Below are 25,235 nucleotides of genomic sequence, written 5' to 3' on the forward strand. Positions count from 1 at the left end.
CCACCAACCAAATTTAACCAATGCCTAACTGCAACCTTACAAATTGTGACAATTTTGCTACTCAGTAGGCAAAAAACCAAATGGTACTGGCCAATCAGCCAAATGGAAAAATTCCTACCAGGCCCCTGCCCCAAAGCAGACGACCCCATGACAGGCATAGCAAGGTCAAAGTGAACAGCCTTAAATATAGGGAAGGTGGGCGGGTGATCCGATGCATGCAACTAAAAGAGGCAGCTCAACGCTGCATGCAGGGAATAAATAGCCCCTTGGCCGTCAATCATAAATTGCAATTTCATATTCTCCCCAATGACCAAGAGGTGCCCAATAAGATTTGTGGCCATCCAAACTAACGTGCCCAGCAACAGAGGGATGTCTTGTTTGCCCCCACCGCAACACATGCTCTCCATGAAGGAGAACACGCTCTGCCAAAAAAATCCCTCCCCAAATCTCTTGCTTTTTCAACAAGCCTTTTCAGGGGAGAGTCTTACTCTAGTCTGCTATCTGTACTGGATTTGTAATTGATTTTATTGTTATAGTTTTTATTGAGGTTTTTATTGTTAATCACTTTTGGATATCTTATGGGAAGCAATTCATAAATGAATTTATTTATATAGAATAAATGTGGCAAGGTTATGTGCACTTGGGGGTTTCTTTGGGTTTATTTATTTATTTATTAAATAAGTGTCTTTCTATTAATGTGTACTTTGGCCTGAATATTTATCAGGAAAGCAGTAGCAATGTATGATAATCTGGAAGTAGAATCTTCTTGGTTTTCCAGAACAGAAAACTAGACTCTCATCTCATCCCATTGTGTTGACTGTGTCAGATGGGTCTGTGTTGAGTTGAGTCACCCTGGATTCCAGAAGCAGTCAGAAAGGCCTTTTGTCCTTCATTTCCATGTTGGGTTTGGTTTAGTGTTATTTTTTCTATTCTTTTGTGTCTTCACTTCCCCCAGTAGTAATTCCACAGCAAGGAGGAAGTACAAAGCAAATAAACTCCAAAAACACACACACAAAAGGAGTAAGGGAAAAATAACCCTTTCAAATGGCTGCACAGGAACAATGGGGTCGGATATGTGCCTTCTGGGGAAAGGTTTCGACTGAAAGAGAGGAGCACGCAATCAGCACAGTCTTGGAAATGATAGTCTGTGAGCTATTTTGCGAGTAAGGAAATGGGTGATCTCCTGGGTCACTCCCAATGAAAAAAGAGTGTTTTGTCTCATGTTTTGGTTGAGGCAGTGAGTTGGGCATCAGGGCAACACTTTGTATAAACAAAGTTTGGTTTGTCTGCATTCATTCGTAGAGTTTATTACAGTTCTGGCACAGCATGGACTGATGTCATTTTATAGGCACTTACTGGGGAGTAAATCACATCAACTTGCTTCTGAATAAATGCACATGCCCAACTGTTTTGTTCTCTAATTAGGCATAGGTGGCACAATCCATATTGTGGAAAGATGGGTCACTTCTTAGGATGGTGGAGTGGGTCCTACTGCAAGCATTAATCCTGTATAGTGTTGGGGCAAGGCTCTGGATGAATGCTACAGGAAACCAGAGCTCTGGTGTTGCTTCAGCTGTCTCTATAGGAGCACTTTTTTTGCATTTGCATTTGCAAGCTCCACTTTCACTGAAAGGTAAGGTAAAGGTAAAGGGACCCTGACAGTTAAGTCCAGTTGTGAACAACTCTGAGGTTGTGGTACTCATCTCACTTTACAGGCCGAGGGAGCCAGCGTTTGTCTGCTCTGCAGACAGTTTTTCTGGGTCATGTGGCCAGCATGACTAAGCTGCTTCTGGTGCAACAGAACACCAACACCAGAGCAGCGCACAGAAACACCATTTACCTTCCCACAGGAGCGGTACCTATTAATCTACTTGCACTTTTGGGGGGGGGCATGCTTTCGAACTGCTAGGTTGGCAGGAGCTGGGAATGAGCAACGGGAACTCACCCTGTCGTGGGTATTCAAACTGCCGGCCTTTTGATCCGCAAGCCCAAGGCTCAATAGTTTAGACCACAGTGCCACCCGCATCCCAGGAGCATCTGGTTTTTTTGCATTTGCAACCTCCACTTTCACTGAAAGGTACTCTTCTATTAAAGAGGCCCAGCCCACTCCAGCAGTCTTTTATGACTAATAGAGCAAGAGAGATTATGGCTAGATTGGGGCTTTTGTGACTGAGTCCTCTGAATCAAAGGATGGCAATGCAACTTCCTTGGGCTGGAGGGGGCATTGACACCACAGGATCTTTTTGCAGGGCTGGCCCTGCATGAATTTCTGACTGAGACCTCAGTTTCATTCCCTGAAAAAGGGGAGTCTGATCTGCAAGGCCATGCCCAGGAATGGGTAGCAGTTCTACCTTGTTCATATCTGATTTTTATAACATGAGGGAGAGGAAGTTTCCTGGTCAGACATGTCTTCAGTAAGCTGTTTGGAAACACTTCAGTGCAAAACTTCACATTGCAATAAACATTTTTTTTTAAAAAAAAATGCTTTATTTGACCATTTCTGTTTTGGAAGAAAAGCAGCCAGTGTCCAACTGTTCCAGAACATGAGGATCAGTGCCTCATGCCACTTTGCTTCCAGAACTAAATCCTGCTGCTACTTTGTTGTAAGCCAATCCCCCCCAGGATGCTTAACAGCACCCACAGCAAATAGCAATTTGAAGGGGGGGGTGATTTTCAGCAAGAAAATGTCAGGAGGATCTGATCCAAATCAGGAGTTTGTTTCAGAATGAGGCCTGGAGGCAGTTTTTCATCAAAATGCAAGTGGCTAAGTAACCCTGCAGCTTGCAGGATTGCTTTCCCCCACATTTGTCCACTTGACTGCCTTGATCTGCAGAACTGACACTGTTAGATGTGCCACATAATACTCATTCCACACTTGTAATAAATTGGTCTTTTAGTGTGAACCTGGCCAATAGGGTGGGCTGAACCTGTTGTAGAGCTGACGTTGTTTGAGGATACACACATCAGCTCTATGGTGCTTCTATAGGGATGGATGGATTTATTAGCTTTGGTTTCCAATCTTAAACTCAGTTATCCACATTTCTGCAGCTATTTGCATTTCTTTTTAAACCTCTTGAGAATAAATCCTCATTTTAGTGCCCTCCCTGATATACACATTTTGTGTGCAATTCTGTCTAACGTATACATCTTTGCAGAGCATTTTTTTCATCTACGGTGAATTTCTATATGCTATTTTCATTAATGTATGCATTTGTGTGTACATCACTTGGCTGGAGAAGTGCATTGCAAAATTTGGAAAAGTGAATTTTGAAGGATGTCTGAGGCTCAGTTTGCATAATGTTTTGAAAAGTGCAGATTAAGTAGGTTTACCCTTAAAAGTGAATTTCATCAAATTTCTGCATCGCAATGCCTGCACAAACCATTTTAGACATTTTGGATTTTTAAAAAGCACTCTAGCTTTAGCAAAGCCAAAACCAGCCACAATACGTGATAACCAACATTACTGCAATAGACAGTGTAAATTTTGTTACGATGCTGAGGGCACTTACTGAATAATGCCTGTGATGAACTGTGCACACATTCCCTCTTCCATCCCTGTGCCCAAAGCAATTTGAAACTTGAACAAATAATGGTGGTTTTTTATTTTTTAAAAAAAAGCAAGAAAGGGCAAGTGCATATTTGCATTGTTTAATCTACACTGATGCATTGTGTCTAGCTTAGCTAGATTAGTTTCAACACTTGTTTGATTTGTATTGGACAGGGTGAAGCCGCCGCATTGAGCATTAGAACAATGAAAAAATGTGCAATGCTCTCTCTCCTCCATGAAGGCTCTCTACTTGTTCTTTAACTCTGCACGTGCATGATAGCCGTAAGACATGCTGCTCTCTTTGCTTCATAAAAAAATGTATACAACTGAAGCCCAGTCGAAACATAAGATGTGTCTGTGGTTGGAAATAAACAATAGCTTTCAAGAGAATTGATGATGGTTTGACAGAGATGCGCTTTTCAATGCAGCGTCTATTTACGTATTTCTTGTCTCCCACTTCAGGCTACTCACTCCACCCACTCACCTACCCCCCAATTAAATTTAATTAGTCTTGGCTTCCCACAAAAACCTCTAAATTGTGCCTCCTAATCAGAAACTCTACATTTACTATACAAGTTGCTTTAATGCAAATTTCAATAACCCATGTAATTTCCCAGATATTTCACTTTAGGGGGAGTTTTCATCCCATTTCATCTTAAATTGTGTGCAAGCCCTAATTGCTCTATGGTGATAACCTCCAGGGGTGGGGGAGTGGTGCTAGTCTGTTGCAGGAACCCCCCCCCCCCAGTACTGTTACATCATAAAAACAAAGAGATTTATTAGCCTTTCATATATTTATCAGATGAAGTGGAGTCTAGCTAGTCCAACAAAGCTTTTGCCTTCATACTTTTTAGTCTGTAAGCTACTACAAACCCTTTGATATTCTTGCTCCTCTATTGGCTTTCGTCATAGCAGATTTTCAGGAATTTGAAACTTTTTTTCTTAGACCTGCCTCCCCTCCCCACACTCCAAATTTTGTACTCTGAGGCTGTGCACAGGGACGCAACATGGTGCTTTCCACTCCTATCAACAGCAGCCAGCATGGCGAATGACCAGGGATGAAAGGAATTGTAGTGCACAGCATCTGGAAAGTACCATATGGGTTGCCCCTGTTGGTAGTTGGTGTTTATTTAACAATTTTAAGCAGATCCAGTCCTGTTGGAATCAAGGGAATTAAGTAGGTATCCACATATCAAACTCACCACTCACCTCCTATACATAACATAGGAATAACTCTCTCATTGGCTAGAGATGTTTTAGCAAAGAATGCCATAGGTGTGTTGCTATCTTGTATGCTTTGATCATTGTCTTATTACGTGGAGCAGGGTTGGGGAACCTGGGCCCCCCCTCCAGGGGTGATAGGAAGTATAGAGTCCACACTGAGTTTCCATGACCTGGGCAATGATACTCTGTTATATCACATTGTCCAAGGCAGGCATCCCCAAACTGCGGCCCTCCAGATGTTTTGGCCTACAACTCCCATGATCCCTAGCTAAGAGGACCAGTGGTCAGGGATGATGGGAATTGTAGTCCAAAACATCTGGAGGGCCGAAGTATGGGGATGCCTGGTCCAAGGTGATCTGGTGCTTTGTTTGAATTGAAATAACTTTGATATCAAGGATCACCACCAGATGAATTTTTGCAGCCCAGGGTAGGGTTTGAACGGTTGACCTTCCTTGAGTGAAAAAGCTTTTGCATCCTGCTGTTTGATCTCCTCCTTCACTTTGTCTCCTTCTTGCTAATAAAAGAGCTTAATGCTTTGCATACAACATGTTTTTCAGCTGATGTATTAAAAAAACCCTATGGCTTTAATTCCACGACTTTTCCTGCAGCAGACCTTCATTTCCTTTAGGGACTTGGTACTGGGATATCTTTTCGTTTGGCTTTTTAGAATACTAGGGTTTTCCTCAGCAGACGTAACAATCACTGTTTGATTCCTACCCTCCCCTGCAAAGAAACCGATATAAGAGAGCTATGATGAGCCTGTTGCATGAAGAAGAATCCCATGACATTTTAAAGATTAACCAATTGTATTATGGCATCAGCTGATGTTGTGAGATCCCAAACTCTGAGTTGATCAATGACCTGAGTTGTTACATAGGCTGCTGTATCTGATGTATGCAAGGAATTGGGGAAGGGTGGGAACTTAGTAGAGCATCTGCTTTGCACACAGAAATGCCCAGGTTCAATCTCTGCAGCTCCAGGTAGAACTGGGAATGTCCCCGTCTAAAACACTGGACAACCATGGCATGAGTCAATTAAGGCTCCTTCTGGTGATCCTATGACCTCCCCAGATCCTATGATCCTATGACCTCTGGTGATCCTATGACCTCCCCATTGGCCCTAGCGTACCCCTCATGCCTGTTCTGGGTTAACCAGAAGCACAGGTGGACCAAGACAGTTTGGTGCAGCTATAAAGGTGAGGTGAGTGACTGATAGGGGTGGATGAATCTGTCCACTTTGGTTCCTCTCAAATTCTCATTTCCCCATTCCCCACATTTCTACAGCAATTTGTGATTTTTTTAAAATTTAAAAATATCATTCGCATACCACTGTGAATTTAGCCAATTATACACATTTTTGTAAGCAGTTTTATCCCATGCATGTGTTTTTGCAAGCTGCTCCCCCTAATACAATGCATTTCTTTCCTTTCTTCCTGCCTATCACCCTTGCCTTCCGCTATGCAAAGTGAGGTGATTGTCCAGGGCTTTCATAAGAGATCTATTTTGGCATTCTTCTCCCTGTGCAATCTGCACAATGGAGAGAGGACTGTGGGCTGTGTTTGCAGGTGCCTCCCCTGCCCTTCAAGCCCAGGATTCTCAGAATTTAGCCTGCCACTATCTCCACACGGCCACGCACAGAAAACACACAGCTCTCACTGGTTACTTGCCCCAGTTGCATTGAAGAAGCTGTACCATGAAAGAGATATTCCTGTCGCTATATGACAAACATCTGTTTCCTCCTATTTTTTGAATGCAGCATATACTGCCGGAAATGCTGGGGGGCTTTCTTTCCTTTTTCTGGGTAGGAGGGATGTTGTATGCCCTGGATCTAAAGAATGTTTGGAGCAGAGAGGTTTCTCTTGAGGGTTGTATGATTGTTACTCAGTTTCTCTCTCCCCCCCTTCTCTTTTTATCTTCCTGGAGAGGAACGGATATGAGTACTGTACGTTGAAGCCAGGTGGAACTTCCTTGGCTTGCTTTGGCGTCTTTGGGAAAGTGCAACTCTCTGTGCTTAATGTTATGTGCTCTCCATGTCCAAGAAAGCAATGGCCCAAATGCTCAATTCTCTTGTCTTTTTCTGTTCTGTAGCAGTATCAATGAAGGGGACCATTTGCCTCAGGATCCAATGTGGCTTATTTTATAATCTATAACTAGTTCTCAAAGACAATTGATATCAAAAAATGCTATCACTGCCCTTGTTGAGCAAACTGTACGTTTCCAAGCACAATTCAAAGTGTTGGTGCTGACCTTTAAAGCCCAAACGGCCTCGGCCCAGTATACCTGAAGGAGCGTCTCCACCCCATCATTCTGCCCAGGCATTGAGGTCCAGCGCTGAGGGCCTGCTGGCGGCTCCCTCATTGGGAGAAGTGAGGTTACAGGGACCCAGGCAGAGGGCCTTCTCAGTAGTGGCCCTTGCCCTGTGGAACACCCTCCTGTCAGAATTCAAGGAAATAAGCAACTATCCAACTTTTAGAAGACATCTGAAGGCAGCCCTGTTTAGGGACGTTTTATTCTGTTTTTAATGTTCTGTTGATAGCCACCCAGAGTGGTTGGGGGAACCCAGCCAGATGCGTGAGGTAGAAATAATAAATTATTATTATTATTATTATTATTATTATCATCATCACTAAGTTGTTGTTGGTACAAAGAGACACCTCATAGAGAGAGATGCCTGGTATTTATTTCTTATTTTTTAAAGCTCAAAGGGTCTCTCTGTTGTGTACAGTAATCTTAGGTATTGGCACAAATGTCACTGTCTATCTCTTTCTCCTCCTCCTCCTAAAAATCATTCTAAACTATTCTTACAAACTAGTGATTGGCTGGAAGTTCAGGATTCTTGTGAGTCAACTCCTGAATTGATAAGCGAAAGGGAAATCACCTAGCACTGTCCCTTTGTTTACGGAAGACTTGAGTATGCAGAGAGCCTCAAGGTGGTGGTGGGTGGAGACTTGGCACCACGAAGGCTACCGTAGCTTGCTGTTGGCTTGAAGGCACTTGGCACTCCCACACTTCTGTGGGTACCACCCAGCTAGGATCTGGCCTTGTTGCAACTTGTTCTCTTTAGATGGAAAGAACAAGCCTGATAAACTTTCTCATTGTTATGAAACATAAACATCCTGTTTGAATGGATGCTTCCTTTTCAGTTCATCCCTCCTTTTCTCTCCATTTGAGCTCTATGAAAAGCCCAGCCATTCATAAATTGGCAAGGATCAACAATGGTGGAAAATCAAAGCATTGGCCTTTTGTGCACTTTCGTCTCCCTGTAGGATATGTACACACACATACACATTGCAAGAGGCCTCAGGAGAAGGAGTGCCTAGCCATTGGCAAAGCTTTGCAAGGAGTGCATTTATCTTCATAAAGGGACCATTTTTCATGTTCATATTTTCTGTCTTCATCAAACCAAGGCATACATGGTGTACAAATTTTGTGTCTGCCTTAAAAACTACTGAGCACAATTTTAGATCTTAAGTCTGCAGGCTTAAGTCTCTTAATTTTTTGCTAAGTGATTAGATGCAGATGCTGCACATAAGATGCTGCGTAGACATGAGGTTGCGTCAAAATGGAGCTCCCAGAAATCTGGCTCTAGCACCTTTTCTTGAATCCAGCTAAGTCATATGCAGGGTGGACTCATTGAAATTAATGCACCTAAATTAGTCACATCCATTAATGTCAATGGGTCTTCTCTGAATGTGTCTAGTCAACCTCCTCTCTCCTACAATACCAGGCCTCTATCTCCAGTGCACACATGTGCTTCCAGTGCACCACCAAGACTGCACTATACATCTGTTTGAGCATTTTGTCAACTGACTGACATCTGTGGGGTGTGAACTGAACCGTGTGACCATAGGTTCTAATTTTATTTCTTTTTCTTATATATAACCTGTGGGACTAGGTTTGCTCTTGCCCCATAAATGTGCTGGTTCCTCTTTGTTCCCTGTCCCCAGTATCCTCTACCACCCACCCACCCACCCACCCCTGGTGCTGACACTGGGGGACAAACTAGATGTGACATTTGTTATGTGGCTGGCCTTGAGTGATTTATTTTTCTTTAACAAATGGCTGGAATGAGGGGGAAGCTAAAACTTATTCCCATTGTTTCTACTGCAGTCCCAATTGAAATTGCTCACCATATACCAGCTAATTGGAAGAAAGCCCCCATTGGTGCTGTTGGAAACTTTCTCCTCATTGCAAATAGGTGCCAGGCAGGGGTGGGGATAAGAGTTCATGTTCCCCTCCCCAATGTCACAGTCCTGATCCATATAGGAGGGCTTTATACCGTCTACTCATTAAAAAAACCCCAGCCATGCAAGGCCAAACCACAGGACCAAGCCACCTGGAATGCACTTCCAGTTTCACAATGGAGATAATGTGTGTTTTATAGCATAAGATGTAGCAGTTGAGGTCAATATTGTTCCTTATTCATTCCTTGAAAGCATGTATATTCAGCAGTACTGGAAACAAACAGAAATGTTTGTTTTAGATAGAATATCCCTGTGATTTATTAAGAAATGTATTCAAAGGCATTACTTACTCAGCTTATAGAAAGTGTTTACGTTTTTGTGTCTCTGTGTTTTGGGAATTTCTGTGAGTGGTCTGCAAATTAGCCCTTGTAATGATCCAGCTGTTAGATGCCATTATCAAAAATTCAACTTTCCTTTCTCTAGCTCTCTCTCTCTCTTTTTAAAAGGCACAGAAACTAATCGAATTGTTTTCTGTTTACCCCCTTAAGCTCTGCAGAACGTAAGCATCTGGTGGTGATGGAGCTGTGACATTTGGACGTTGGATTTGTTACCTGGAAGTATGGAATTCGGTGACAGCTGCCAACATGGTTGCTCTAGGCCAGTTCCAAATGGATATGGAAACAAGATTTTTCAAACTAATCAAAAGGAAAGATCCAGTGATTTTAAGCGTTCTAATTCTTGTGATTTCAATGATGATGAAAAGGAGGATGGAGCCAAGCATAAGAAGAAGACCAAGGGCAGTCGGATTTGGAATTTTGTCAACCTCAAGAAAGCATCCTCCATGAATTCCAGGAGACCCCAGTCCATGATCCTCTTTGGAGATAATACCGAGATCTTGGAGCAAAATCGTAAGATGTCCTTAATGGAAAGGGTGAGGTCTTTCAAGAAGCTAAGATCATCTGGTATGGCCAAGAGTATGTCCAAAACCAAGGCTGTTATTATCTCTGTGGAAGCTCAGGAAGATCTTGAGCAAAAAGCACTTCACCGAATTAAGAAGCTAAGTAACAATCAGCGTCCATACCGCCATTCCTATGCAGGCCATATTGAGGATTTGGATTCTTCTTTTGAAGATGTCGAGGTGAATAGTTGCGTGCTAGATATCGCTGCCAGTGAAATTAAATGGCACAAGAATTTTGGCACTGAAATAAACAGCGACAGTACTGATAATGACTGTCACAACATGCCATTGGCTCAGAGGTGCATGGCTCCAGAATGTGAGAATTCTCAGGAATCTGGTGTTGCACAAGGGGGCCCTCAAAGGAGATGTTCTGTGGCTGCTTCTGAGACTAAAAAAGGAAGAAGTTCTGGGGTCTGGAGTTACATCAAAGGGATTTCATTGACCAGCAAGGATAGTGAAAAGCTGCCCAACATAAGCAGGGAACCCAATTTTCAGGACATGGGAAATGCAACAGATGATCCCACTTCTTATTTTGACTTTGATGTGGGATGTGAGGAGAGTGTTGGCCAGTCTCAAAGGGTTAAGGGGGGCCACTTTGGTGGGGTTTTTCGATTCTTCAACAGCTTTGCTAGGAAATGGCGGGGCTCTTCGAAAGAACAAAGGCCAAACTCCAGTTCCAGACGCCGAAGGCAGGAATCAACTCCTCACCGGCAGCCTCTGGTCATCATAAATGATAAAGCCAGCAGTTTCTCTTCCCCAGGATTGTCTCTGGATTCCGGAATCTGGGATAACCGTAGTTCAAAAAGTTCCGCTGGTAAAGGGCCACCCCAGGAAAGCACAGATGCCGATAATTCCCATGAAGTCTTCAGTGAGAATAGCAGTTTCAATGAAGTTTCACCCCCTGCCATAAGTTTGACAGCTTTTTGTCAAACAGGCTTTCTCAGTGACTGTTCATTTCTTGATGTGCCCCAGGTCCAAGAGCCACTTCTTGATAAAGTAGACAACTGGGGCTTAAGTGCTGCTCCAGTAGGCACCTGGGTATTAGAGTCTTGGGTAGAAGGCAATACTGAACACTCTGCTGATACCCCAGTGGACCCCAATAGCTTCGATATTAGTGATTTAAAGACTCAGGATTTGACTAAGATGGATGTTAGGGATATCAAAAATGCTTCTCTAAATTATGAAGGGTTTTGCAACACTGAGCTGGATTTGGAGGTTTTTTGTAAAACTGATGAGGGTACACCAGGCCTAAGCATTGTATCAGAGGATGTTAATGTTGTACCATGTAGTGTTGTTGATGCTCCAGATGATGATCTGGCTTGTCCTGTAGTAGATGCTAGAGCTCTCCATAGGGCTGCAGCAGATGCAGAGCACCTGGTGAGAATTTCACGAATTAGCGCAGACCTGGAGCTGATGACACCAGCAGATATCACAGATGCTGGGACTATATTAGCACATAGCCAGATCCTGGAGAGTTTTCCAAAGGATGGACAGCCCTTGGCTACTGTACAAGCAGACAGCCAAGATTTAGCAAGGACTCGAGTAGATGCCCATAATTCAGAAATTTATCCTGTGGATACTGAGAACATTAGTACTACTCTGTCTGCTTCTCAAGGTTTGTGCAGCATCTTGGAGGATGTTCACAACCCTTGTGCATCTGCTTCTTTATGCTGCCAAAGCTACAGCCAGCAAGTGCCAGATCGGGAGAATTTTCCCATCAAAATGAACGGAGACACCTTCCAATTACATCCAGATCCGGTGTGGAAAGCTCGCAAAGCGCAACGCCCCAAATGCAGGGGAGTTCATCATCCAGTTCAGATGAGTGTGTGTACAATTGTCCCCTTCGCTGAATTCAACAGTGCAAAGGTAGTATCTTGCTCCAATTAGGCAGTATGTCAAATCTCATTTGGGTTTATTGCTTCTTCCCCTCTTCCTTCTATTCTTAAAGCAAAACTATGTGTGCACAATGTGCTAATTGCAGATCTTTTGAATTCTGTGATCAGAAAAGCTGCATTCTGCAACCCATATTTTTTTTGTACATCCTTTTTTGTTATAATATTCCTTTCCTGCTTGTCAGGAGATTTCTATGGATTGCAGACACCAACCACTTTGTCAAACTGCCCTTTTTGCATAGTGATTGATTACAAGGGACACTTGGATCCAACAATGTAATACACTAGAACAATCTTTCTCCAACCTGATACCCTCCAGATGTTTTGGACTACAACTCCCATCAGTCTAGCTAGCATGTTAGTGTTGGCTGGGACTGATTAGAGTTGTAGCCCAAGACATCTGGAGAGCGCCAGGTTGGTGAAGACAGTACTGAAAGAACTGTGACTTTTAAAAAGCAAAAAGCAAACACTAAACACAGTTGCAAATATGCTATTGGTAACCAGTGGCAAGTGTGCTCCAGGAATTTTGCATCTCAATGTATATTTGGTATTTCTTTTTACTGCATTATCTTTCTATCTATTCTCAATCTGATCTATATATCCAATCTATAATATGGTATTAGGCCTGTGACAGCAAAAAATTAAGACCTTGCCAGAGCTTATTTTTCTGTAGTTCTTTCTGTGGATTTTTTTCCTCGATAGAGGACATATCTTTTCTGCCTGTCTGTTCCTGATAATGTGCTAGGCCTCTATTCTGTGCAAACACCCTTTCGTTTGTTCAAATTGAAATGTACAGAACACTTCAAGTAGAGAGAACTGACGTTTACTTGGCAATTTGGGGTCATCTCTGGAGGATACGTGCCAGTAGGGTCTAAAGTGAGTGGGGTGCATCCCCCCTTTTAAATCCACCCCCTTTCCCTCTGCTTTCCTTGCCACCTAAATGAAATTAGACACAGTACAGGACAGATGCACAAGCATAAATGCCAGGTTGCACTGTGCTGACCTCCTTGCTACCTCACCCTTCACCCTTCTGGTAAGGAACCCACCTGCAGGGAAGCTAGCTCATTGACCTGGCTTGCCATTTTTGTCAGGGTGATGTGAAAGCACTCAAAGGTTTCCCGACCAAGTTTGTCACATGTAATTGGCAGTTACTCTCTGTTACGGGTTAATCCGTAAATTAGCCGGGAGTTGGGGTGGCTGAATCTCTGTAATCTTACCGTTGAACTCTATCACTGCATTTCCATGATTTCCACAGGGCAGGCCTGTGAATGTGAGCAAAATATGTGCATTTTCACTCTCCTGTGGTTGGCTTGCCGCAGTTTACAGGGGGAAAAGTGCTCCTAGTCCAGTGAATGCGCTGACACAATACAACAGGAACCTCCTCCCCCGAAAAAGCCCAACAAGCACAGGGATTAAGCTGATAAGAGCAACCTGTTGACTCCTGGGCCTTCCGGCCTCAAGCGTTCAGGAGCCTCTTGCTATTTTTGGCCAGAGGAACATCAAGAGCAAAAGGGATACAAAAATACCCCTCCCTGGCCTTTAACAATCCGTTTTTGGAGGCTCAAAGTGATGTCTAGAGAATTAGAAAAACGGATGTAGTTCAGTGGCGTTCTAGTTAGGGAAGAGGGCAGAATAGCTGTCAACCAGCTTCCATGTTTGGGAGAAAGGGTGGCATCAGGCACCAGTCTTAAAAATGCTGCAGAGAAAAAGCCTCTTGGAATGTTTATACTAATAGGCCTTTTGGCTGCTGTTCTTCCCACAAGGATGGCTGGGGAAACTTTTTCAGGAAACCGATTTGAAGCACAGGACAGTACATAGTGATGGGCAAACCTTGTTAATTTTTCTCTCTTTCTCAGTTGCTTGTTTATATAAAACCTTAAATTCATCCTGCTACATTTCCACATTGATTTGCAATTTAAAAAATAAAGTATTTGAGGGAATTTCTGTGTACTTTCATGTACCATTTTACCTAATATATGCATTTTTGCAAGCAATTTCCCCTAACAGAAAGCATTTTTGGAAAGCAAATTTACATAAATTTGAGCATTTTTTGTGTGTGCATTTTCCCCTAATACATTGGTGGGGGTGGGTTGTACAATATTTTTGCTTGCAATACTATATTGCAAAGTTCAAAGAAGTCTGAATTTCAAAGGATAGCTGCATTTCAGATGACACTTTGCAGAGCAGTCAACTTGGTTTCCTCCAGCTGTTGTGGATTAAAACTCCCATAATCTCTGACCAGTGGCCCTGCTAGCTGGGGCTGGTGGGAACTGGAGTCTAAAAATATTTGGATGGTTCCATGTTGGCTACCCCTGGTTTTTTTTTGTTTAGGAAGTGCAAATTAAGTAGCTTCATGTTTAAATGTCAAATGAATGGGTTTCTCACCCATTTTTACCTGTATTTACATTAGCCTGGAATTGTGACTTACTAGGTGCTCAACACTGTAGCTTATTAAAGTGGCCTTCCTTTTGTTGCTGGGTGTGGAGTAGGAAACTGCATGTTCAATGAAACTGTATGTTCAATGACTTGGATTGGAAAGGTGCAATTGTTAGTGGAAGAATGATGGAGGAGGAGAAGGGGCTACTAAATTCTTAATTTATGTGCTAATTGTTTCCTAAAAATCCACCTCTGCTGCTTTTTACCTGGTGAAAGAAAATATATATAGCTCAGGACCCCAGTATGTTAAGGACTTCATCTTCTCACATGAACTTACTTGGATCTTGCACTTGCCATCTGAGGCCCATTCTCGTGCACAGTTCCCTCGAAAGGGTTGGTGTACATTGTGGCAAAAGAAGAGTCTTTTCAGTGGTGGCTCCCCAATTGTGGAACGCTGTCCTCAGGGAGGTGAGGCTGGAACCATTATTTTCAATTTTTAGGTGCTAAGTGAGGATGTTTCACTTTACCCAGACATTTGATTTTTAATTGTAACCATATGATATAATGGTGCCTAGCTTGAAGTTGTGTTCAACTGTTTTATATGGTGAGGTAGTACTTCTCCTTTTTGTAATAATATTGCAGGATGAGCTCCTTCAGTAAATAATATTTAAGCTTTTGTATTTGCATTACTTTTTATTTTTTTATAATTGTAAGTCACTTATGTAATAGCAGAAATAATAATAATAATAATAATAATACCCCAATACCCCACCCATCTGTCTGGGTTTCCTCAGCCACTCTGGGTGGCTTACAACGCATTAAAATGGTAAAAAAATTGTAGTTAGTAACATGCTGTTAACCTTTTAAAAAGTTATATTGACGCTTCGCTTTTTCCACATTTAAATTAGGGCTTGTTACCCAATTATTGAAACCATTGGCTCTTTGTAGGCTAACTCAGTAATGAACACCCAGCTACTGCATAATGCTAGCAGAGTTTGAGAAAATCTCAACTAGTTGCTGCTTATTGGGTTTTGCTTTGCACTTTTGCTTTTGCATTTTTACTGTGTAGCCCTGTTCATGACGCTGGTGGCACTGTGGTCTAAACCACTGAGCCTTTTGGGCTTGCCGATCGAAAGGTCGGCGGTTCGAATCCCCGCGACAGGGTGAGCTCCTGTTGCTTGGTCCCAGCTCCTACCAACCTAGCAGTTTGAAAGCACGCCCTAAAGTGCAAGTAGATAAATAGCAGTGGCAGGAAGCTAAATGGCATTTCTGTGCTCTGGTATGGGTGTTCTGTTGCACCAGAAGTGGCTCAGTCATGCTGGCCACATGACCCGGAAAAACCGTTTGTGGACAAACGCTGGCTCCCTTGGCCTGTAAAGTGAGATGAGCACCGCAACCCCAGAGTCATCTGCGACTGGACTTAACTGTCAGGGGTCCTTTACCTTTTAGCCTTGTTCATATGTAGTAATCCCAGTCTGATAAACCATGGTTTATCAGATTAAAAATGAATCCTCCCTTCTTTTGTGCACATTGATGCAATATTTTTTGTGTTTGTTAAACCATAGCTTCCTATTAGTATCTGAATTAGGAAACTCTGGTTTCAGCTCTGACTACAAGTAAGGATTTCAAGTTGCTGTTTCATGATTGTAGACAGAATTTAAACCACACTTTCCCCATTTAGATATAATGGAAAACTGCTTTGACAAATTGTAGTTATGAAGACTTGCATAAAAAAGAGGAAACACACCCCCTAAAAAAGACAAGAGATGACCCAGATTTGTGTAGATTTGAGGACCCAATGTGGTGTAGTGGTTAGAGTGCTGGACTACAACCTGGGAGACAAGCATTCTAGCCCCCACTCAGCTGTGAAGCTCACTGTCTCTTAGCCTAGCCTACCTCACAGGGATGCTGTGAGGATGAAATGGGGAGAGGAAAATCTGTGTCCACCCCACTGAGCTCTGTAGAAGAAAAAAAAAGGTGGAATAGAAATGTAATAAATAAGCAAACAAACAAATAATAAAAATTGCACAGTAATTTTATAATTACTGTAGTTGCACATTTAAAAATAATTACCAATAATTACCAGCAGACAGCATGATGGGTTGCTTCCATGCACCAGACTTCTAGTTGGTCACACTTCTGTTGCTTCTAATCCAGAGGTAGATGGGGAGGGGTAAGGCAGTGAGGAGGTTGCTATGGAGCAAACACACCAGACTGGCTCTGCCGGTGCTTCTGCACTGCCTTGACTTTAGGGATGGGTGAGAAATCTGGTTCAGTTCACATTGAAAGGTAAACCTACCTAATTTGCTCTTTCTGAAAAAAATACACAAACTGAAGCATAGCTATCATTTGAAATTCACATTTTCTCCAAATCTGGCAGTTCTCCAGCCAAGTAATCAGTGCAAAAATACGCATGCTTAGGGTAAAGTGTGCTTTAAAAGGTGTACATTTAGTGGAAACAACATACCAGATGTGCATTATGTTAAGGCAAATATAAATATTAGGGGAAATATGCTTTGCAAAAATGTGTATATTAGGCAGCATTGCATACAAAAATGTGTACTTAGCAAAACAACATAAAACATTTGGTTACATAAAACATGCTCAATACCCACACGAGACGTAACCAGCTGTACTCTTGTATAAATAAAGTGTATTATTCACTGTATCATATTGTAGATTTCAACAGAAATAAATCATAAAATACAGCAGAAAAAGCAGAAGAGTCAGTGGATCTGTTCACACTCTACTCAGTTCATGGATCAGGTCCAAACATATTCTAGTGTCCATTCCACCTGCATCTGTTCATCAGGTCCACGCAATCCACAAGAAGAGTTGTTATTGTTCCACAGAATCCTTTCACAAAGTCTAAGAGAAGAATTTCTGGAATATTAACTTTGTTCCGCCGTCCTGGGCTTCATCAGTAGTACAAGTGCTGGGTAATGTAAAATCATACAATGTTGTGACCACATTTACACACAAAAAAAAATATAAATACCATAAACAACTGTCCATACCATATGTGATGTACCAAGATAGTGGATCTATGGCATAGTAGTAGCCGTGATAAACAGCAACTGTTACAATGTGGGGTTATATGAACAAGCACAATATTTATTTTAGTTACAGGTGTTGCCAATCTACAGATACAAAATTACTTTCTTAATCCATGCTCAGGTGTTATACATGTACATTAATAATAGACTTTGTGAAAGGATTCTGTGGAACAATAACAACCCTTCTTGTGGATTGCGTGGACCTGATGAACAGACGCAGGTGGAATGGACACTAGAATATGTTTGGACCTGATCCATGAACTGAATAGAGTGTGAACTGATCCACTGACTCTTCTGCTTTTTCCGTTGTATTTTATGATTTATTTCTGTTGAAATCTGTATTATGATACAGTGAATAAGAGTATAGCTGGTTATATCTTGTGTGGGTATTGCTACAAAAATGTGTGCATCATGAGAATTTCACACTAAAATGCTGCTTAAATTTCACAAGGATTTTTTTTTTTAAAAAAATTGCAAACTGATATGGCAAACTGAACTTAATATTGAAGAAAATGAGAAACCGGGAGAAAGGGAAATTGATAGATTATCCCACTCTTTCTTTTCAGTTCCCAGCAATGACCCTGGTCTAGTCTGCATTCCTACAGCTGCTCCTCTGATGTGAGAGGGAGGGTGCCAGTACAAAGAAGGAATGTGGCACAGAATGACCTGGTGCTGACTATCTCCTCCCAAACCTGTGCTCATTTGGCAAGGCAATTGCAGTGCAGTGTCACAGCTCTAAGAGCCAAATAACATCTTACTTTATTGGTGTGAGTGCAATCAATGGGCTTCACTTTGAAGTTTAATCTGCAGCTTTCAGGGAGGGGGAAACATCAGGATCAGGCTTGTGGTATGTGGGAGAGTTTTGAAAAAGACCTTGCCCTCCTCCTCCAGTCCAGATGAAAATTATCTGCCCATAAGATTCATTTTAGCCTTAAGGAGGAATCTCCCATTCATGCTTTCTGGTGTGGATGTGGGTAATACCCACTGGGTATGTCATCAAGACCACAGGCAAGTGGGGGAAAGGGTTAATCACCCATGCGGCACAGTCCTGATCTCTTCCATACATGCACAGCTGCAATTAAAACTTTAAAAATAAAGCAGGCTAATTACACACAGAAAATTAAAATGAAACCTAGTTTGGAACTAAATTGTGCAGCTTGGTGTCTTGTCCAACACATGCAGACAGACAACTTTTATTACGGGTGGTGCTGTGGGTTAAACCACTGAGCCTAGGACTTGCCAATCAGAAGTCGGCGGTTGAAACCCCGCGATGGGATGAGCTCCCATTGCTCGGTCCCTGCTCCTGCCAACCTAGCAGTTCGAAAGCACATCAAAGTGTAAGTAGATAAATAGGTACCACTACAGCGGGAAGGTAAGCGGTGTTTCCATGCGCTGCTCTGGTTTGCCAGAAGCGGCTCTGTCATGCTGACCACATGACCTGGAAGCTGTACTCTGGCTCCATCTGCCAATAATGCGAGATGAGCACTGCAACCCCAGAGTCGGTCATGACTGGACCTAATGGTCAGGGGTCCCTTTACCTTTACTTTGAGGAAGATATACTTATTCAGGCAAGGAGTTGAAGAGGTTCAGCAGCAGATGCAGTGCTCAGGAGTCACAATGCAGGAGTTCAAGACCAGGGCAAAATGTTCAGAGCTGTATGGAAGTGATGAAGTTATCCTAACAAGTTTTCTTTCACCTCTTGGCAGCATTTAAAGGCAGGATTTGGGGTGCTCACTCATGAGACTCTCTCACCTTATGGGAATGTTGAGGCTGTTGAATGCACTCCTTCAGAGTGGGTCTGGGTCCCATCTGCAAAGGTAGCATCTAGTTCTAGGTGGCAAGGCTGAGCCCTCCTGTTCAGGTTCCCCCCTCGGCTTATCAAACCCCTCCTCTGCTTCCCCTAAGGGGAAGAGTCCTCTACACCCTCTTCCAAAGTGAGTGAAGCTGGAGTGGAAAGAGGAGCTCTCCCTTCTCCAGCCCAGGTTCCCACCATTCAGCCCCCTCATCTGTTTCTCCCTCCACCTATGTCAGAGCTTGCAAGTTCAAGCCCAACAACACTATGGGGCTCAGGACACTCAGTAGTGTTTTGACACTGACCCTCTCTATCCTGCTCCATTGAGCCTCAAGCCATCCTTAAATATTCAACATTTTAAAGATTCTGCTATTGCTTTGTAAGGAAGATGGTTGGCTTTCCTTCCTGGAGTTTTCTAAAGAGAAGTCAGATGGCCATCTGTCAGGAATTCTTCAGCTGTGATTGTAGCGGGTTGGACTAGATGATCCTTGGGACACCTTCCAACTCTAGATTCCATGATCGTATGGCAACATTAAGCTTTCCAGTGGCAGGTTTGCCCAGGGCTGAGGAAATGGATTCCAAACAGATTGATGCAAAGAATGTTGGGGAAAGGCTTTCCACATAAAATCAGGTACATGTAGAGAATTATTTTTACTCTCACTGAGCCTTCAATCTAATGCATCTATATCTCTCATAGTTAAATAAAGTTAAAAATACAGACAGCTTTTTTACATTGTAATCTTTTACTGCCCTCTACAGGCTGCTGGTCAAATGAGGGTTTTTGTTTTTAGGGATCTTGGAAGTACAGTAAAAATTTCCCAATCAGTTGGGTGAGATATAATTTTTTTATATTTAAATAATATACTATATAGAGTCTGGTTCAGATCTGATCTGTGCCGGAGAAGAATTTCAGGGCATGTAAAGCTCACTGCTCATTTGAGGTACTGGGGCAGAGCTTTCCAAATTGTATGCTGCAACACATTAGTGTGTCAGCTACAGTGTGTAGGTGTGTTGCACTAATGCTCCCCCAAACTCCTCCCGGGCAGGAAAGGGGTTAGTTTAACCTCCAGTTTTCTAGCAAAACTGAATTACTGTGTCGTGAATTGATGCATGTCTAAAAAGGGTGTCACCATCATGAAAAGTTTGGAAAGCTCTATTCTAGGGTCAAGTGTGCAGAAAAATGGAAATATTATACAGAACTACAGCATATTATACAGAACTACAGCATAGGAACACGGGTGGCGCTGTGGGTTAAACCACAGAGCCCTAGGCCTTGCCAATCAGAAGGTCGGCGGCTCGAATCCCCATGACGGGGTGAGCTCCTGTTGTTCGGTCCCTGCTCCTGCCAACCTAGCAGTTCAAAAGCATATTAAAGTGCAAGTAGATGAATAGGTACCGCTACAACAGGAAGGTAAACGGCGTTTCCGTGCACAGCTCTGGTTCGCCAGAAGCAGCTTAGTCATGCCGGCCACATGACTTGCAAGCTGTATGCCGGCTCCCTCGGCCAGTAAAGCGAGATGAGCCCCGCAACCCCAGAGTCGTTCACGACTGGACCTAATGGTCAGGGGTCCCTTTACCTTTTACAGCATATTAGGCAAAATTGCTCTGCAGATATGTTTGTGTTCAGCAAAATTGTAAATGTATGTATTAGGAGACAGGCACACTAATCCTGGTGTATTTTCACAAGGACTTTAAAAATAAAAGAATCACAGACTGATGTGGGACTTTGAAGAATTAGACTAAAAAGTGGAAAAATGAGAAACTGAGGGATCCTGAAATCAATGTATTTGCTGATATCTAATTTCATGTTTAAGGTTCAGCTCCACCCTGAAGAAATACTTTTCATTTTATTCTTACAGACACCACTGAGCATTCAATCTTATACATCGTTTCTTGCTCACAGAGCCTGTTTGATAATAAGGATTGCTGTGTAATCTGATTGCAATCACTGTGATAAGAAATTAAAGGATCATGCTAAACATTCAGCATTGACAGATTCCAGCTGGTTTTGCTTCTTAGCAAGGCATTTTCTCCAAGTTTGAAATCCCAGGAACAGTAGCATGTTTGGTGCAATGACCTTGAATGTGGATCCTGTCGTGGCTGTTGCTTTGGCTTCCAATCACATCTCCTCTGCCCAACTCCCAGTGCATACAAATAAGGCGCTTTCCCATTTGCTTCTGTTCACTGAAATTTCCACAAAGTTCCTGACTCCCACATTATTTACCGCTCATGAACAGTGGCATTGATTGACAGCAGAGCTGGCTCAAATACAGGCTTTAGGATTGATTAGTTAGCATTGCATCAGTCTACTCTGCTGTATTTGTGTCTTCTTTAATGTAATAGTATATTGGCAGCAACAGTTGGCCATAACAGAATTCTCAGTCATTAAACCTCACGTCAGCCCACTGTATTGGAAAACTGACAAGAACTGGTGAATAAAAATAGGTAGAGAAGCTATTCTAAGGGTTTGAATTATTTGTGGTTAATAAACCACTTCTGAATTCCAACAAAGGCTGGCTTTCCTTTTGTTCTGTTTGATTTTGGAGATTTGGTCTTTATAAAACAATTATTATAGGTTTCAAAGCTTGTTACAGAGAATTGCATAATGGCACCTGGAATCTGTAGCCCACCAACATGGTGGCAGTCTCCTGTGGTTTTTCAGACATTGGGTGACCCTTCTCCCCTGCTGTTAATGTAGTCCAAGGCAAGAGGAGGGATGGCAGATTACTGAGTTCATGGTGGGCTGGTGACCTGTTCTTGGTTGGGTGGGTCACATGATGTTCAGATGTAGAGATACCGTGTTGGACTTGGCTTAAAGTCCCACTCAGCTGCATCTCTCATTGAGTAACCTTCAGGCTACCCTAGACTACCTTCAGAATTGTTCTGTGGGTAAAAGAGGGGGCAACTCCCCTTGTATACTGAATTGAGCTTCTCGCAGGGCATGTGGTTTACAAGTGTAAAACGTATTCGCTTTCCCCAGATTGACCAAAGGGAGGGATCATTCATTCAGTGGAGTCTCTTGTTTCTCAATCAATAGAAATTTTGTTTTAAATAACTTGTTCCTCACCAGAGTAGATAATGCACTTATGCCATCAATCATCTTTTGCAGCAATTGCCCCTATGAGGCCCACTGCTATCTGTCGTAGGGATGATGGGCAAGGTTGAGAAAGAAGAGTTGGTTGAAAAGGGAGGAAGACCGTGCAGAATCCTGAATGCTGGTTCAGTGCTGCTTTTATAATGGAAATGAAGTTTTGCTTTCTGCTTTCTTACTTTGAGAGGTTTGGAAGATGGCTACTGGATCTAAGAGGTTTTTAAAAGGCTTCAAGTGTTTCTAAGGAACTTGGGGAGGAGGGAGCCAGGAAGGCAAAAGCTTATGCCTGCTGCAATGAGGAGTGGAGCCTTAAAGGGGCATAAAGTTTAGAGGCGACAGCGTCTGACTATGCCTCGTAGGTCTGGATGCAGCCTGATAGACACAGAGAGGTGGTGATGAAATAAATAAATAAATAGAAGCACTAAGCAGAAATCAGGCTGCCCATGCTTATTGAGCATTTTTTATTTCTTTGCAGGGAGATTAGATGATGTTGGCTATTTTGTAAGTGCTTATTCTGAGTTCTTTTGTGAAGAGGTTATATGATGTTGTGCCAAAGAAACTGTTATCTCACATTTCCCAATGCATTTTCCTGTCACTTTCCTTATTGTAGAAAGTTTGATCATAGGAGGAAGTAGGTTTGTTGGAAGAATAAAGAACTGAAACAGACCAAAATCTGTCTGTGCACTGTTGCACTCAGGTCCTGCTTGTGGGCTTCCCAAAAGAGCCATCTAGTTGTCCACTATGACAATAGGATGCTGGACCAGATGGGCCTTTGGCCTGATCCAGCAGGGCTCCCCTTATGTTCTTATACCTGCATCTTGATGCTTTCTTAATACTCCTGCAATTTTGGGGGAAATAATTTGACTCCCGTTTGTTTTGCTTTCCTCCCCTTCCCAGCCGCTGTCCCACCCAACTCATCCATCACCAGAATCTCCACCTTTCAAACTCCTCTTGGACAGATGCCAGTCTGTGCCACTCTCCCAAAGTACCCCAATGGGGCTGGATCAGCTTGGCCGGCAGCGGAAGTTGCTGTTGAGCGCTGGTGGTAAGTAATGTTTTGTGTGGACTGGTTTGAAGCAAAGTTATTTGCTCTGAAAGGCGAGATTGCAACTGGTGTGTGTGTGCATGAGGGATGGTGGTGAGGGAACACGATAGAGTTCTGTGAAATTGTGCACAGTGGAGAGAAAGTGCATTAGGGCACATTTTCCCTTCTTCTTTGGGTCATCTAAATAAATTGATAGACAGTTATTCACTGCCAACAGACACAGAGTGGCTGCTAGCTTTAGAGGGGGATTTGACAAATTCACAGTGAAGTTACAGGCCATTATAGTGATATATACCATCTCTGGTTTCAGAGGCAGCAAAGCATTGAATACCAGCTGCTGGGAGCAACAGCAGCTGAGGGCTATCATCTTTACATTGCATTTCTAGGCTTCTCAGGGGCAACTGAGTTTATCACCATGAGGAAGGGAATGTTGAATGGGATGGGCTTTCTTTCTTATCCAGGCTTCACCAACACAGTGCCCTCCAGATGTTTTGAACTCCCTTCAGCCCCAGCTGTGTGAGCCATAGTCTGAAACATTGGAAGGCAAGTTGGTGAAGACTGGTCAACTCCTCTTAAGCTCCTTTGATCATCTTTGGAGCTAAGTTTTGGTTGAGGTACAAAGGCTAAATCTCTTCCAGTCATGCCCCTGAGGTTGAAGTTCTGACACTTGATTTCCATGAAAGTAATGTTTCAAAGTGGAACATAATGCTTGAAAACATGGGTCTTACTCTCCCTCTCCCTCCCCTTCCCCCCCCTCAGAACAGCTGTATAAGGTAGGCTAGTTGTAAAGTATGTGAATGGACTTCATAGCTGAAAGGGGATTTGAACTTAGGTCTTCCTTGGTCCAAGTGTAATGCCCCATCCCATTGATTCCCAAACTCAGAAATGGATTCATTAAAGACTGTTGTGAGCCCCAAACTCCCACCCATAGAGGAAGTCCCACTGTTGCTCTGCATGAATCACTACTCTTGTTTTCCTCTTAAATTGATTTCTGCTGGAAGCAAGTAATTCTGTGTTTATTTATTGGTTGTGATTGGGTCATTCATTAACTCCTGATGCAGAGATGCAGCAAAATTAACCACTCTAAGGGCTTATCTACAGTTTCTCTTGTTCTGCTGTTTTCCCACTGGGAAAACCCACTCTTTAGTGTTCATTTGGAGCAAACGGCAATTTGGGTTTTCCCTGGATTGTCATTTGTTCTGATCTAACACTAAAGAGCAGATTTTCCCCTGAAAAGGAATAGGGCAATGAGAAATCTACTCAGACCTATGGCTAGAAAGTGTGGGTCAAATGGAAAACAACTCAAACTCATGTTTTCTAGACACGGCGCAAGTGAAAGTGTGGACGAGCCCTTAGACTCTAGAGAATGTTGTTTGCTGCATCTCTGTATGAGTCACTGCTCTGGGCCTGCCTCCTTTGATCAGCTTCCACTGAAGTCTGTGCATCAGACATGCTTGGATTATTATCATTCCTGCTGCAGATACAGCATAATTACCACACTTCATCTCTTCATGATTATCTGCTTTGGCTCCATTCCTTTCTAATTAGCTAACTCCAAGTTAGGCTAAATTCCTCCATATCTCTGCAATGGGTGTGTTTGCATCATACAGTCCCTCCCAATACAGAGTAGTAGAATTCCCCACTTTCTAGAGGAAAGCTGCAGATTGTGTCTCTGTTTGAGTTGCTTCCCTCCTCCCAGTCAGGCGTGCTATCAGAAACATCGAGGAGCTGCTTCTCTGAAGGTGGGTGGTTCTGGACCAGGCATCCCCAAACTGCGGCCCTCCAGATGTTTTGGCCTACAACTCCCATGATCCCTAGCTAACAGGACCAGTGGTTGGGGAAGATGGGAATTGTAGTCCAAAACATCTGGAGGGCTGAAATTTGGGGATGCCTGTTCTAGACCCTTTTGCATATTAAAAAGTGATGACTGTAAGGATGTTGAATGATGGGTGCCTCCCCTTGGAATTTAGGGGGGGGGGATTGCATTGTGCAATGGTTTGTAAATGCTGTGCTATCCACTGCCCATCTTTATTTTATTTGTTTCTTCAACATATGCTGCCTTCAGATGTTG

The 25,235-nt window shown here is 42.9% G+C and overlaps 1 protein-coding gene across 5 annotated transcripts in view; it reads left to right on the forward strand.

The window, feature by feature from the left end:
• The window catches only part of ARHGEF9 (Cdc42 guanine nucleotide exchange factor 9), a 338,518-nt gene that overhangs the window by 83,125 nt on the left and 230,158 nt on the right, over nucleotides 1–25,235 (forward strand). For 4 of the 5 annotated variants that reach the window (XM_088664654.1, XM_088664655.1, XM_035113484.3 and 1 more), the window contains exons 2-3: nucleotides 9,503–11,778; nucleotides 23,017–23,164. In XM_088664654.1, coding sequence (XP_088520780.1) covers nucleotides 9,574–11,778; nucleotides 23,017–23,164 — 2,353 coding nt within the window. In that variant the 5' untranslated portion in view covers nucleotides 9,503–9,573. The remainder of the gene's footprint in view (nucleotides 1–9,502; nucleotides 11,779–23,016; nucleotides 23,165–25,235) is intronic. The other variant, XM_088664656.1, reaches the window with a different exon arrangement.

This window comes from Zootoca vivipara, chromosome Z2 (assembly GCF_965207765.1).
Source record: "Zootoca vivipara chromosome Z2, rZooViv2.hap1.1, whole genome shotgun sequence".
NCBI lineage: Eukaryota > Metazoa > Chordata > Lepidosauria > Squamata > Lacertidae > Zootoca > Zootoca vivipara.